This window comes from Coffea arabica, chromosome 10e (genome assembly GCF_036785885.1).
Source record: "Coffea arabica cultivar ET-39 chromosome 10e, Coffea Arabica ET-39 HiFi, whole genome shotgun sequence".
Taxonomy (NCBI): Eukaryota; Viridiplantae; Streptophyta; class Magnoliopsida; order Gentianales; family Rubiaceae; genus Coffea; species Coffea arabica.
In genome coordinates, this window is record NC_092328.1 from 18,322,796 (window position 1) to 18,336,705 (window position 13,910).

A 13,910-nucleotide genomic window follows, 5' to 3' on the forward strand; every position below is an offset into this window, starting at 1 on the left:
GAGATACGGTAGCTCAAAGTTGGGGAAAATTCGAGACTGTTGAACAAATTCCAGATTTGGGTTTCCGACTTGGGATCTTTAGTTAAGTGTCGAAACGGACTTGGATTGGTACCAAATTTGGCAGTATAATACTCCTATATGAAGGGTATCTCTCTATCAAATTTCATGAAATATACCTTCGGGAAGGTAGTCAACTATCCAACCAAAGTTTTGAAAAATTCTTAAGGCATAACTGCCTTGAACTTCTTGTTCTTCATTTCCAAACATTTGGCTAAGGAAAATCCTCCAAACATGGTTCATTTGTGTAGGAAAGGCCTAAGGAACATACATGGTACATTTGGTAGGTGTTTAACACCACGAAACTCAATTAGCAAAACCACTCCAAGTCTCAAATCAGTCTAAAAGTTGGGGTTTTCAAGAACAGGGCAGTCTCCGTATTTTGATCATAACTCACTCAATTTAACTCAAAATTCAGCATGGTTGATAGTGTTGGAAAATAAATTCATAGGGCTAAAATTTCTCAAAAGAAAATGTTTCGAAATTCAGTACACAACTAGCTCGAAATCGAGCTTCAAATCACAGCTTCTGTATTTCATTCGAACAGAACAGAGAAACAGAACAGCTGAATTCAAAAGAGTGGTGCGGCTCACACACATGGAACCAGAACATGAATTTTATACCGTTGGAAAGGTGGGAATATCTAGTTTCAAATGCCGCTGACGGCACTTGATTTCGACGTCGGAGCATGGAGTTATGGACGAAATACGAACACTGGTCTGAGCATTACGGGATCAGTTTCCAGATTACTAGCTTTGGGAAATAAATTCATTTGACCAACCAAAACTCAGTATTTTTCAATGAAAATTTTTATACAACTACTACAACATGTAAACAACACAATCAAGCCATTAAATCCTCAAATTTTTGCATTAAAGTGGCCGAACAAAGCAGGGGCAAAATGGTCAGATTTGGCCTTTGCACCCATCATGAGTTTCCATCAATTTTCCACCAATAATCCACTAGTTTAAGCACTAATCCAACATTATAAACATCATCAAGCATGAAATCAGCCTCCAAGACAAAGGTGGGAGTTCATAGAGCCCACCCATTTCATTTTACACCATAAACAAGTCATCCACATGAATATCCAAGCCTACAAGTGTAAATCAACTCTTATAAACCAAGTTTAGAGTGTTAGATCACTATATACCTCCTTGGTGTGCTTAAGACCAGAATTTCGGCCCTCCTTGAAGCTCCAAGAAACCGTGAAAGCTCCTCCCTTTTGAAGTTAGATGGACTCTCCAAGTAATAAGCTAGGTGGTCTTCAATTTTGGTGTGAATCTATGAAGGTTTGGTGCAAGAATTGAAGATGAAAAAAAAAGGCAACTCTTGTGTAGAATTTCCAGCTGATGTTCGGCCAAGAGAGAGACTAAGAGAGAGTATGTTTGGTCCAAATTTAGCTTCCTAAGGAAGATACAATGTGTGGTGCAAAGATCACCTCAAAGTCAACTCTCAATAGTGCGCGTAGGGCGCGATTGGGCTCGATTTTCTCTCGCATTTGTTTCACTAGTGCACTAAACCTCTAATGCACTTATATTCAGATAAATATTATTCACTCTTAATTGTCCCAAAATAATGGTCTAAAGTCCCTCAATTAAAATCACGCGTGTGAAAACGCGTATCTCCAATTTAAGCGTGATAACACGAAACTTCCGAGAAATTCTTACAACGATAATACTAATAACTATCACTTGAGTATTTAAACATGAAATTACCTAATTTAGGTCCATTGTATAAATCTTTAATATTCCAAGCCTATTGTACTCTCAATCGGGTAAAATTTCCAAGCACTATTCACTGTTCTCACTAAACGCGCTCCCAGAAATTAATTCTTGAAACAAGTCACTTTAAAAATATAACGAAGCTATATTTCCACGTAATTAGGTTCAATAGGTCTAGAAAATAATACTCAGAATAAATGAACAAGTAAATAATTAAATAAGCTCAAAATAGGGTTTTAATAGGAGTTTTACGAGTCCTCACATGAGTCGAGTATTAACTCCTTAAATCTCCAATAAATTTGTATCCATGCGTCTTTTGGAAAACTATCCACGCGTGAGTAGTATATGCTCATTTAGAACTTATTCACCTTGAAACACTCGTGTTCATTATTTCTCACTTAAACAATCCTCCGAAAATTGAAGTTGTTACCGGGACGTTTTAAAAGCATAATGAAGACATTGTTCCATACGAATGGATTTAAAATGGTTGTAATAAATTATTTGGGGAAAACAGGTGGATAAATACTTAGTTTAACCATTAATATTCGATAAAAATAAGAATTTTTTCGGGTCCTCACAATAAGAGCACGTAATTGACATTTAAATAATAATAGAGGTATCTCCCTTTTGAAGTGGTGACTAAATGGAGTCAAATTACCCTCAATGAAGGTTGTAGTTTTTTTATTAAAATTTTGATGAAATCCCAAGCTTCAATCCAACCGGTTGCTAACTCTTTTTTTTTTTTTTTTTATGTTGTGTGTGAGTGTGTTAGGAGAAGAGAGAGATGGCCGAGAGTGGAAATTGGGAAGTTAAGTTGGAATCCTCTTTTTTGTAGGTGTGGCTTTTTTTTTTGGAAGAAAGGAAGAAGCCCCAACCGAGAGCTCCTTTTCTTCTTGTGTTTTTGTATCTGTGATGGTATCTTGAGAGGTCCAAAAGTTGAGAGAGAGAGCCGAGAGATTGTATTAGGAGAAAGAGTGGAGTTTGGTTCTTGTCAAATGATGGCTTTTTTACCAAATGAAAAGAAAGGTGCATGGAAATTGAGTGTAAAAATGGGTTAATAGTGATTCTGGTAGGGGAGATGATTAAAATGTGTAAGTTTAGTCATGATTTGATTTTGATTTTTGCTTTTGATTTTTTTTCATAATTTTCTTTTCTTAAAATGAACCTACAAAAAGGAGAAAAAATATGCATTAAAATGTAAGAAAATAAATGACTCATCAAATAGAAAATATTCAAGAAAATATAAAAATTTGACAAAAATTTAGCAAAAATTTGGTGTCTACAAAAGTTTTGTGTCATTTTCTGGTGAAAGTATGGTAGCAATCTATGCAAGAATATGAAAAACTGACCAAATTAAGCAAAATATACTTTTGAGGCATTGCATGGTTGCGGAAACAAACTGTAAGGTAGCATTTGGACTAAGGGATTTGGGTGAATTTGATTTCTAATCCACCCAACTTTCCTTGGCTATTTGGATAACTTGTGAAAAATGGATTTGAAATCCACCAAAATTTGATGGTAAAAATGAGTGAATTTGAAATCCACTCAAATAATATGTCATATCAAATCCCCTTCACCGATGGATGTTGATGCAAGTGAAAGGGGTTTGTATCTCATAACCATGATGGCTCAGGTTCGAAATTCATGAGAAATGAAACGAACAACGTTGGAAGAACTTGCCCCCTAGGGGCCGGACTCGACTCAAATAGGATTAGTCGCAAATCATAAAACGAATGCAGACATATGTGATTTATATAATAAAATAAAATTCCATTCATTTAAATCTATCTTTGCTCTACAGAATCTGCGTTGTTATGTGCATGAGCCGAAGAGTGGATGGCCGCTGCCAATTGCCGTTGGGCAGAGTTATTAACAAAATATGACAACATGCAAGTGAGAAAATTATTGAGTTTACTTTGAAGAACCACACATTGTCTAAGTGGAAAAGGAGTGAGCCTTCTTAGGCTCCCCTTCCTGTAGAATAGGATAGATTAGGTTATACAAATGTTATCGTTATCCAAAAAAAAAAAAAAAAAAAGGAGTGATTGACCAGTCAATCGCCAGAAAATAGTTACTAAAACTGAAGCGGCTCCTTTGTATCAGTAACTCCGTAATAGCAACACGTAAACCTAACGGATGGAGGAGATGTGGAAGAATAAATAAAATTCAATTTCAACCATTAAACCATTAAACCTAACGGATGGAGGAGGAGATGTTTTCCAACGGAGGAGGGTGGAGTGGGGGTGAGATCTTTGGAGGACATGGTCAAGGCTTTTTCTTGTAAACTGTGGTGGAAGCTGAGGCAGCGAAGGTCGATCTGGGCGGAGTATATGTTCTCCAAGTATATAGGGGATCAGCATCCGAGTCAGGCGGTAGCACTCAGACCGAAAGGGGCATGGAAGCGTCTTATCGGTATACGCGACATGGCTGAGGCGAGTATTTCATGGAGCCTTGGCCCAGGTATGGTAGATTTCTGGTTGGACACCTGGTGCGAGCAGGGACCTCTTCAGTCATTGGTGGTAGCAGATGGTGACCGTCCTCATTTCTTGGTGGCCGAGTTTATGGGACGGGAAGGGTGGAACAAGGAGCGTCTCCTGCAGTGGCTGCCGCTGCACCTTGTGGAGATGGTTATGGAAATACCCTTTGACCTGGAGGGTCAGGATCAAATCATGTGGTCCCCATCGTCTTCGGCGGGGTTCTCGCTAAGCTCGGCTTGGGAGAGCTGTAGAAGGCGTCAAGGTAGATCCCCCATGCATGGGATGGTGTGGAATAGGGGTGTAATGCTGAAGATGTCTATGTTCTCCTGGCGTCTATTGAGAAGCTTTGTACCGGTGGATTCGGTTATCCGCCAGAGAGGGATACCTTTCGCCTCTCGCTGCTCTTGTTGTCTTGAAGAAGAAGAATCGGTGCTTCATCTCTTTGTCAATGGCCCCGTGGCTACGGAGGTTTGGGGTCGTTTTGGGAACAGGTTTGGGGTAGGGCGGCGACCAATTGAGGGGCTGGAAAGTTTGTGGAAGAAATGGGCTGCATCCCTTCCACGGTTGCCAGTCTCTCATATCAGATGTATCCTTCCGGTTCTGATATGGTGGTTCCTATGGAAGGGACGAAACAAGGCTCGATTTGAAGGTCAGACATTCTCTGCGCAGCAAGTTAGTTGGGAGGTGGATAACTTCATCCAGGATATGGGCCGTGCGGGGAGGCTGAGGAAGGCGCAGTTCTATGGAGATATGGAGGATAATTGGGCAAGGCTGGCCAGTCCGGTCATCCGTCATCGCCGGCCAATAGTGGTTTCCTGGCACAGGCCCCCGGCCCATCGGAGCAAATTAAACACAGACGCCAGCGTGATTAATGGCAGGGCGACCGGAGGAGGGGTTTTGCGTGACTCGGAAGGTAGGCTAATTTTCGCGTTTTACAAGGAGTTTGGTGAGAAGGGGGTATTGGGGGCCGAGGCGCTGGCGCTTCAGGAAGGATTGCGGGAATGTGTGACACGGGGGGTTCAGGGGGTATTGGTGGAGGTAGACTCGGCGGCGCTGGTATCTCTGGTCAACTCGTCGGCGTTGGGAGGGTGGGTGCATTGCAATCTGCTGCGTCGGATTCGCCGTCTGCTGAGGCAGGTGGTTGGCACAGTTACACACATTTACAGAGAAGCAAACATGGTGGCAGACAGATTAGCGGCCCTACAAGGTGGGCCAAGTTCGGTTTTTGAGTCAGTTCAGCAGTTACCGAGGGACGTTCGTGGGTGTCTGGCCATGGATGCTAGGGAATTCCCGTCCATTAGATTAGTACCAGGGTAGATAATGGTAAACAGGGTAGATAGTGGTTTTTATTGTATTTCCGCTGTATTTCGTGATTTTGGAATAAATATTGAAATTTTAAAAAAAAAAAAAAAAAAACCATTAAACTTTTTATTTATTCATTGTCTACCCCTCACTTTATATTAAATATAAATTCTTTTTCTCCAACCAAAACTTTTAGCCAAATAATGCAATTGGATTAGGAATGGATTCTAAACCCATTCATTTTAAATTCCCCATTAAGATCAAATTCATCGATCCAAACAGATCTTGAACATATACAGAGAATATAATGATTTATCTCATAGAGAATAATGATTTGTTTGCTCGAGATTAAAATTTTGTTACAAGAAGGAGTTTCTTAGCAAATCAACATCTTCATCTGCTAATTTCTATGTCTTCGACAGGTAAAGTGTATTTTAAATAATAGGAGGCAATTATGAGATAAGTGTAAAAATAAAAATTTGGTGGAAGCATAGAAAAGATGCAAAAAGGTTGATAAAAATTTTAAAAAATTTTAAAAGTTGGTACTAGCATAGCAAATAAGCACAAAATTTTCCCGCGACAACTAAACGTCAAGATTTCAATACCGATTTCCAGGTGGAGCCGCGAAATTAAGAGTACAATTTTGAAAATTTGATCCATCAACAGTTTTCTTTCTCCCAATATCACTTCCGCATCTGAAGATCTAGCGATCCAACATAGCCTTCATAGTTTTTAGATTCTACAGATGCACAGCATAGATTTGGGTTCTGAATATAGAGAGAGAAAACTATACTCCTGAACCTGCCTCCACGGCTCCGCCATTATCTCTGCCAGAGAAGTCCAGGCCTCCACCACAGCCGGAGCTTACTGTGAGTTTCTTCTTTGCTGAAATCATTTCATGTTACAGTGCTCTTATAGTGAATTTGAGCGATTTTAGTTCAAATAAATTTGAAATTTGTCGGTAGGTTCGAGCTGTAGAGCTTGAATTATTTGTTAAATAAAATTTTGGGGCCGGCCAAGTACACGATTGAGGGACTGATCAGGGTCGTTGATGTATATGCCTATGAGCTGTTTGATGAATTGTCTCAGTGATAAGCCTTTTTATTTGTCTTTAGTTTTAGTCTTGCTTGGTTTATTTCCAAATACCTACTGTTCATGCTTATGTCTATGGTCCACTTCATCAAATGCCCCAAAAGTGATGAACCTTTTTTTAATCCTGATGAATTTTCTTCTTTTCATCTAAACCAAGATGATACTTTATGTTTTTCTGTTTTCTTTTACTCTAGAATTTATTGTTATGCGAACACCCTATGGACTTGAATATTTCATGGAGGATGCCAAAGGCCAAGAATTGATAGATATACTTGGGTCTTATAACTTTGTGTTTGTAGTAGAATTTGAAAAGAAAGAGTTGCTAAATGTTGTTGTCTTGCAAAAAAGAGGTATCATTGTCAAAGATTGAAGGAAGTGTGTGGAGTTTGGATCAGATGGAGACTGGTGCGCAAGATGGATCCTCAGGATACTCGACAATGGATGATTACGAGTCTTTGATTTCAACAACAGATGCAGAACTCTTGAAACGTGCTTGGCAGAACGAGAAGGCTGCCCCACAAATTCTTCGATTTGAGGCCGCTCTGATTCAAAGGTCACGTGAACAAATTAAATTGATGGTATGAAACTTCACATGTATTATGCCTTCTATGAATCCCCAGATGTTGTAAATGTTCCTTTGATAGAATGTAGATATTTTTCTTAAACTGCTGTTGTTTACTTACAGGAAAAGTAGTTTCTTAGAGATTAAAGAGTATTTGACAATTTTGGAGTTGTGTTAGATAATTGTATTATAAATTATTCCCTTCTGTTCCAGTATTAGGTCCTGCATCTTTAATTGGTCTTCAGCATTTGGTTTGTATGCTGGATTAAGGTGTATGATTTTGTTATATATGGTATATTCTGTAGATTTTGTAGGTATTAATTGAACGTTGCCAAACATGCTTTAAAGAAATGATGTTTTCATCTCTTATTATTGTTTTTAGTTCTCCAGCTTGTCCACTCAAAGTTCGTCTATTATTGTTTTGCATTACCTTGATCTGTGGTAGTTTTCTTTTGAAGGTGCTCAAATTCATTGTCTTACTGAAACTTTAAACCCTCATTGTTTTACTCAATACCATGTTAGCTAAATCTTTAAATCCTCATTGTGTTACTCAATATGCGATATCTGAAACTTTTCTGTTCTCCTAAGGAACTACTGGTACTTTAAAGGAAGATCTAGTCAGAATGGCTTAAGGTTGTTGATGAGCCTGTATAGATCTAGTCAGATTATGTTTGTGAAATGGAAAGTCCTGATCATTTTCAATGCACTTTTCTTTCTTCTTTTTCTTTTCTGGCGATTATCTGTTTTTTTGGATCTTTAGTATGCCTGTATTGTCCAGATGAGGTGTTGCCTTCATGATTTACTCTGATCTGATGAACTAACATAGCATTATTTCATATGGAATTTTAAGTGCGGTAGGCTATATAGTTAAAAGGTAGCTGCTGGTACTCTCATTAAATGTTCTATTTGTTCTAAAATTGGATGTGCCCTAGTTGTGACCAAAAGCACAACAGAAGTGACATAGTTGAACATGGTGAAGCCGTGATGCAGGACGAGTTTTTGAGTTGTTTGTTTCGCAGGGTTGAATTTTGGGGTCTGATTTCTATAACTCACAAGCTGGTTTACTTTATATTTTAGGAAGAGACAGTGGGAGAATTCACAAGAAATGGCATTGATCCACTCACCGTGTCTCTTTATCAGATGGACTTGGACAGGACCATCTTTCTCTTGAGGTCATATCTACGGACTCGTCTTCAAAAGGTAGCCATGAATAAGGCCCATTTTGTTCTTTGTATTACATTGATTCATACATGCAATTGTCCTTTGATTTTCAGTTATTTAAACCAGTTTCACAATTGTCATGTTTAGCTCATATACTTCTACAGACAAAGTGCTAGATTAATTTTTTTCTAAAAAATCATCTAGAAAATGTAATCCAAGGGAGCTTTTCCTACATTACCATGTGGAGCTCTTCCTACATATACCATGTGAACTCCAGGGTACCTAGAACTTTACGAATCTCATTTGATCTGACTACTTGAAAATGAAATTGACAGAATGATGGATTCTTCCACATCTTGTGAGACATCTAATTCAAATATCTTCTGCCTGTGGATTAATTTTTCTGTATTTTCAGATTGAGAAGTATGTGTTTCACATCCAGAAAACTGCCGAGTTATGGAATCGGCTTTCCAGACAGGAGAAAAGGTTTGCTGAAAGGTAAAGGGAGAATGATTCTTCTTATTGTGAAATACATCTTGTAGGTATATTGTTGATTTGGGTGTCTTGTAATTGACTGAGTTCAGGTGTATAGAAGACATGGAAAAGCATTTGGATCAATCTGTTCTTTCAAAGTTGCCTAGCAGTTACAAGTCTCATTTAAAGCAATCTTCAAGTAGTGAAGAGGATGACATGGGTAAACCTCTTATACTGTTAGGAGTCTGTCAATTTGAGTTGCTGTATTTGTTTTTTCTTTGCTGTTATGCTTGTATGCTCGCTTTGTGTATGACAGATTTCTTTGGTTATGCATGTGAGGGAGTGTGTCTTTGTTTTGGAGTATATTGGCACAGTATGATTATGTTTATTGTCAGCTCCTTTTAAAATTTCACATAGCTTTTTCTTAGGTGATAAAAGAATTTAAAAGGCTTCCTGATAGAATTAGATGCAATAGAGAACATAAAAGAAAAAGAGAACAATTAAAGAAAATATATCATTTTGAAGTTTCCAAAGTTCCCACGGAAGAAAAGCTTATCCTCAAATTAATGTAAAAGAAAACCCATACATGACTGAGTGTTGTTGTGTAAACATCTGAAGTTAAAATCCCTACAGGGAACGAAAGGAAAATCCTGAAGTCCAAACGTCTTCCAAGAGTAAGTACATGCATGAAACAGAGCTGATCTTAAGGGGCTTTCTGGGGTATGTGACTACTTTGACTGGTCCAAAGTAGTTTCCAACTCCATTGAAAGCATACTAAAGCCCCTTTAATGTTCAGAGTTATGCTGGAAAGACTGAGCTTACCAATTATGGATTAGGCTGAATTGTGAAAATAATCAATAAAACTTGCTACTCAGTGGTTTAATTGAAAAACTATAGCATTTTGTTGTTTATAACACTCAAGCTTATAATCCACCTTGTTCTCAAGCCTTGTAATTTTTGTACCAAAGATTTTGTTTGTGGTACTTGAGCAACTTTATAGTGTTTCAACTAAATTTTCTAAAAGCAAAAGTTTAAATATGAGCTATTAAGGAACTAATTACACAACATTATTAGAAAGTTTGTTGAATTATGAACAGAAACACAGGTTTTGTGGAGTTAGGAGTTGACTGGAAAATCTGAATCGAGGATAGAAACCTAAGTATAGTTGTTTGTGCACTGAAGATCTTTATATAGTTATCCTTGGAGTAGAGGCTTTCGAACAGAATGTTATTGTGGATACTGCTTCTCTAGAAGCTTTAGGTGATCCTGCTGTATGTTACATGATGAATTCTCCAGTTCATCCTGCATCCATATTTCTTTCTTGAAACCTGAGTATAGCTTGACAACTTTCAATTTTGGCAATAGGGAAAAATGCACTTTTCATCCTCAAAGTTTGGGTTGTTGACCAATTTCACCTCAAAGTTTCACCCAAAACACATTTCATCCTCAAAGTTCCGTAATTTTGGCCAATTAAGGACAATTGACGGGAATTTGCAAATTTATCGTTAGAACCAACTTTAAACCCAACAAAAAATGGGTAAAACCGAATGGAGCCATTTTTTAACGGAACAATAATTTGCAACGGACAAAAACCAACATTCTTCTCCTTCTTCCCTCTACCTTCTCCCCTCTGCCTTTCTGCAACCCCAAAATTTTTTGTGCAGCTTCAGCCCAAGACTGCATCTCCTGATATGCATCACACAAATGCAGTAACCACATTATATAAAGATCTGGAACGCCTTCTGTAATTTTAGTAGTTTTGTCAAAACAACTAGCGTATTATTACTTCCTTGGTGATCTTTACTGAAGTTAGGGGGCGTCATGCAGGAAGTTAAATCCTTTTCGTGTATATATGCTAGTATTATATTTATATCTGGTACTCTTCTTTTTGGAGTTACTATTGTACTAGTCCCTTTAGAGCTGAACAGTTCATAAAATAGTTTAACCCTGTGGAAAGCTTGCCTGGCTTCTTTTACAGAGATCCCTTATGTGAACTAGAATTTAGTTACGAAACAATATGCAACTTCAACTCGCCTCCACCATGCATTATGCATAGGTAACAGGGTAAGGATATAAGGGGCCAGAAATTGGGGCCATTGGTTTGAATTCAACAGCTATCATATACAAGTTACTAGGTTTCGAATGCATTTGTTACTTAGCATCCCCTGAAGACGATAGCATACATTGTTGTTGCAACAATTTTCTTCAATCTTCTGATTGGAGCAGTGTAGTATTATTCATGTTCATTGCTCTGTATGTGGTATCATCACAGCGAACTGCACATTTTGCTGACTTGGTAAGTTAAAATCCGAAGCAAAAGCTTCCATCTTGAATAGCAACGTATGGCACAGCACTCAACCCAGCAATTTCCAACTCAAATATTACTGGTTCTTGGGGGAGGATGTCCACTTAGAAATGCTTTGAAAAGTGTGAGAGCTTGGGAGGGAGAAGTGAAGGGGACTTCATGGGCTGTTCCCTTAACGGTAGCATATGTCAAGTGTGTATTGTTTTTACTGTTCTCTAATCGACCAAATGATTGACTTCAGCCCCCAACCTGCAGGAGCAAAGGCCAATGCAAGTTTGTAAAAGGCCTCTGCTGCTGCATATCGATCCACAGTCATAATAGATGCCTAGAAGATTTTTTGATTAATACCATATATTAATAAAAATTCATCATGCATATTATATGTGGTAGGATTGATCATAACATCAAATATACCAGAAGCGCATGTTCCAAGCTAGCATCAAAAGCCAAAAGAAGGCTGTCAGCAAGATATTTGACCTCAGTCCAGGACCAATGGTTCTCTGATAAATTTTGAGGAACAGAGACAAGTGAATTATCTGGAAGACCACAATCATTTAACAAGTTAGGACTCTTAGATTCATCTGCCATTTCCCTCAACGATATTCTAAGAGCGCTTCACCACTTTCTTCAAGTGTTCCATCAGATTTCATCTGAGTCACTTGAACTTCAGATATCAATTCAGAAAGAGTAATAGTTACCATGACCCTTAGCCTAGCTGTTTGCGTGAAGTAGGAGAAAGAGCTCTACAACATGAAAAAGCTAAACTTTACTCAACATGTCAAGAAGCATATTTACTGCTGGAGCCATATAACTATCCTAAGTAAATCAGTAACTATACCCGGACAAGTATTTGTAGGCCAGTAACAGCTCTTTTCCTGATACTGTCATTCCGAAAAACTGCAAGACGAAGAAGATGAAAAGCAACTTGCTTCAAGAATCGATCATTTTCCCTTGCCATTAGTGTTGCTCCATGGAGTTCAAAGACACTGTTGAACACAGGGAACAGAGCTTTCCAGAATGCCAGGGGTTGATTACGAGAGAAGACATTCATAAATATAGAATTCAGGCAGTCAAGTTTCCCATAATCAGTTGCGATGCTGTGGGATGCAGCAGTTCTTGAAAATTTCTCAGCTATTTCCAGAACTTGAAGACTGATGGCCGCACTAATGTTTTCTTCCCAAAGTTCCTAAAAGAATGGAGAAGAAAGAAGGAGAAGAATGGAGCTTTTCCCTTTTGCTATTTTCCAAATTTTCGTTCGTTACAAAAAGTGGCTTCATTCGGTTTGACCCGTTTTTTGTTGGGTATAAAGTTGGATTTGACGGAGCGTGCTTCTCACGTGCAAAGTTCCGTCCAAATTAAATAATTATCCTTCATTTCCCGTCAATTGTCCTTAATTGGTCAAAATTACAGAACTTTGAGGATGAAATGTGTTTTGGGTGAAACTTTGAGGTGAAATTGGTCAACAACCTAAACTTTGAGGATGAAAAGTGCATTTTTCCCTTTGGCAATATATGTGTTGGTTCAACCATTGGGACTAGTTATTGTATATTCTTTTGTGATGTCTTGTAGTTCCTGAGCCACGGCTCGACACTTACGTCATCTGCAGAAGCAAGAGATTTTTAGGAGCCTTCCAGCTTGATGACAGGCAATTTGTTTTTCTCTTGAACGTGTAATTATTTATGATGCTTGATGTTTATTTTTCTGTTCGCTGATTTGTACTAAATCTGCCAACATGACAGTGCGGAAGAGCCTGTGAACATTGAAGCTGACGATCTGTATGCTTTACCTTACAAGTCAATAAAGCCTCTTGTGGAGACGGGTCAAATTGATCTGGTTTGAGCGTTTGGCAGCTATTCTAATGCTTATTCAGCCTACTATCGTTCTTATGTTATAAGCTAGGTATGATGAAAAACATTCGCATGTATTAATCAAACTTCCAGATTCTCCTTTTGTTACCTTTGAGTCTAGGACACCTTTCCTCTGTGAAACAGCAAGGCGGAGCTTGAATTGTATTCTACAGTTCCAGATAGGAGTAAAGGTTCTGAAAATGTTTCTGTTCCTACAGCTTTGGGACGGAAGCAGAAGAGCATTGATATTTATGGTTCAATCATTGAAGCATTTGGCAGTAAATGGTTAAGACTTGAAGAACTGGGACAGTTGAACACCAGTCTCACTTATGAGGCTTAGTATATACGGTTTATCCCCTGCCTGTGCACATTTAAGTGCAACGTCGTTCTATTTTATAGATTAAAAGGAAAAAAATAAGACTTCAATTTCCAAGAAAATATCCTAACAGGTTAAGGGCCTCTCTTGTTTATCCACATTTTTTGATTGCGGTTGTTATTGTACTACAGGATTCTTTGATGGCACGAGAGCACACATTATTGAAACTTCTATAGGTCTCTGGAAACGCAACATAACTCATAACACAACAAAAGAACTATCACTATTGCTTTTTAATTGTTATTGCTGTTGTGCTTTTGTGCTAGTTTTGGTCAGTAATGCTCAATATGAGAATAAGAGAAGGGTGGAAATGACGAAACGACAGAACAAGAAAAGTAAACGAAAAATAAAAGAGAAGAAAAGAAAGACGGTTTTATAAATTCAGGACTATTTTGGTCCAGTGATATTGTGAGAACTCGAAAAAATTATGTGTAAGCCTGAATTTATTTCATTTTATTTACTTTGTTCTTAGAAATATTATATATAACAAATAATTGGTCAAATTAAATGTCTAAATTGAAATTTTATAAAAT

General features: G+C 38.1%; 1 protein-coding gene across 3 annotated transcripts; it reads left to right on the forward strand.

The window, feature by feature from the left end:
- The first annotated feature begins 5,992 nt into the window (after window positions 1-5,992).
- On the forward strand, window positions 5,993-13,460 carry LOC113711814 (DNA replication complex GINS protein SLD5). Of its 3 annotated transcripts, none has more exons than XR_011822191.1 (8): window positions 5,993-6,429; window positions 7,001-7,230; window positions 8,292-8,414; window positions 8,791-8,873; window positions 8,960-9,069; window positions 12,724-12,799; window positions 12,894-13,053; window positions 13,220-13,460. XR_011822191.1 is itself a non-coding variant. In XM_027235025.2 (7 exons), exons 2-7 carry the CDS (start codon window positions 7,048-7,050, stop codon window positions 12,991-12,993), a joined length of 675 nt encoding a protein of 224 aa, XP_027090826.1. In that variant the 5' UTR covers window positions 5,994-6,429; window positions 7,001-7,047; the 3' UTR covers window positions 12,994-13,382. The 3 variants fall into 3 exon arrangements, 1 of the variants encoding a protein (XP_027090826.1); XR_003453161.2 differs by having other exon boundaries at window positions 13,146-13,382; XM_027235025.2 differs by having other exon boundaries at window positions 5,994-6,429; window positions 12,894-13,382.
- Window positions 13,461-13,910: the final 450 nt, after the last annotated feature.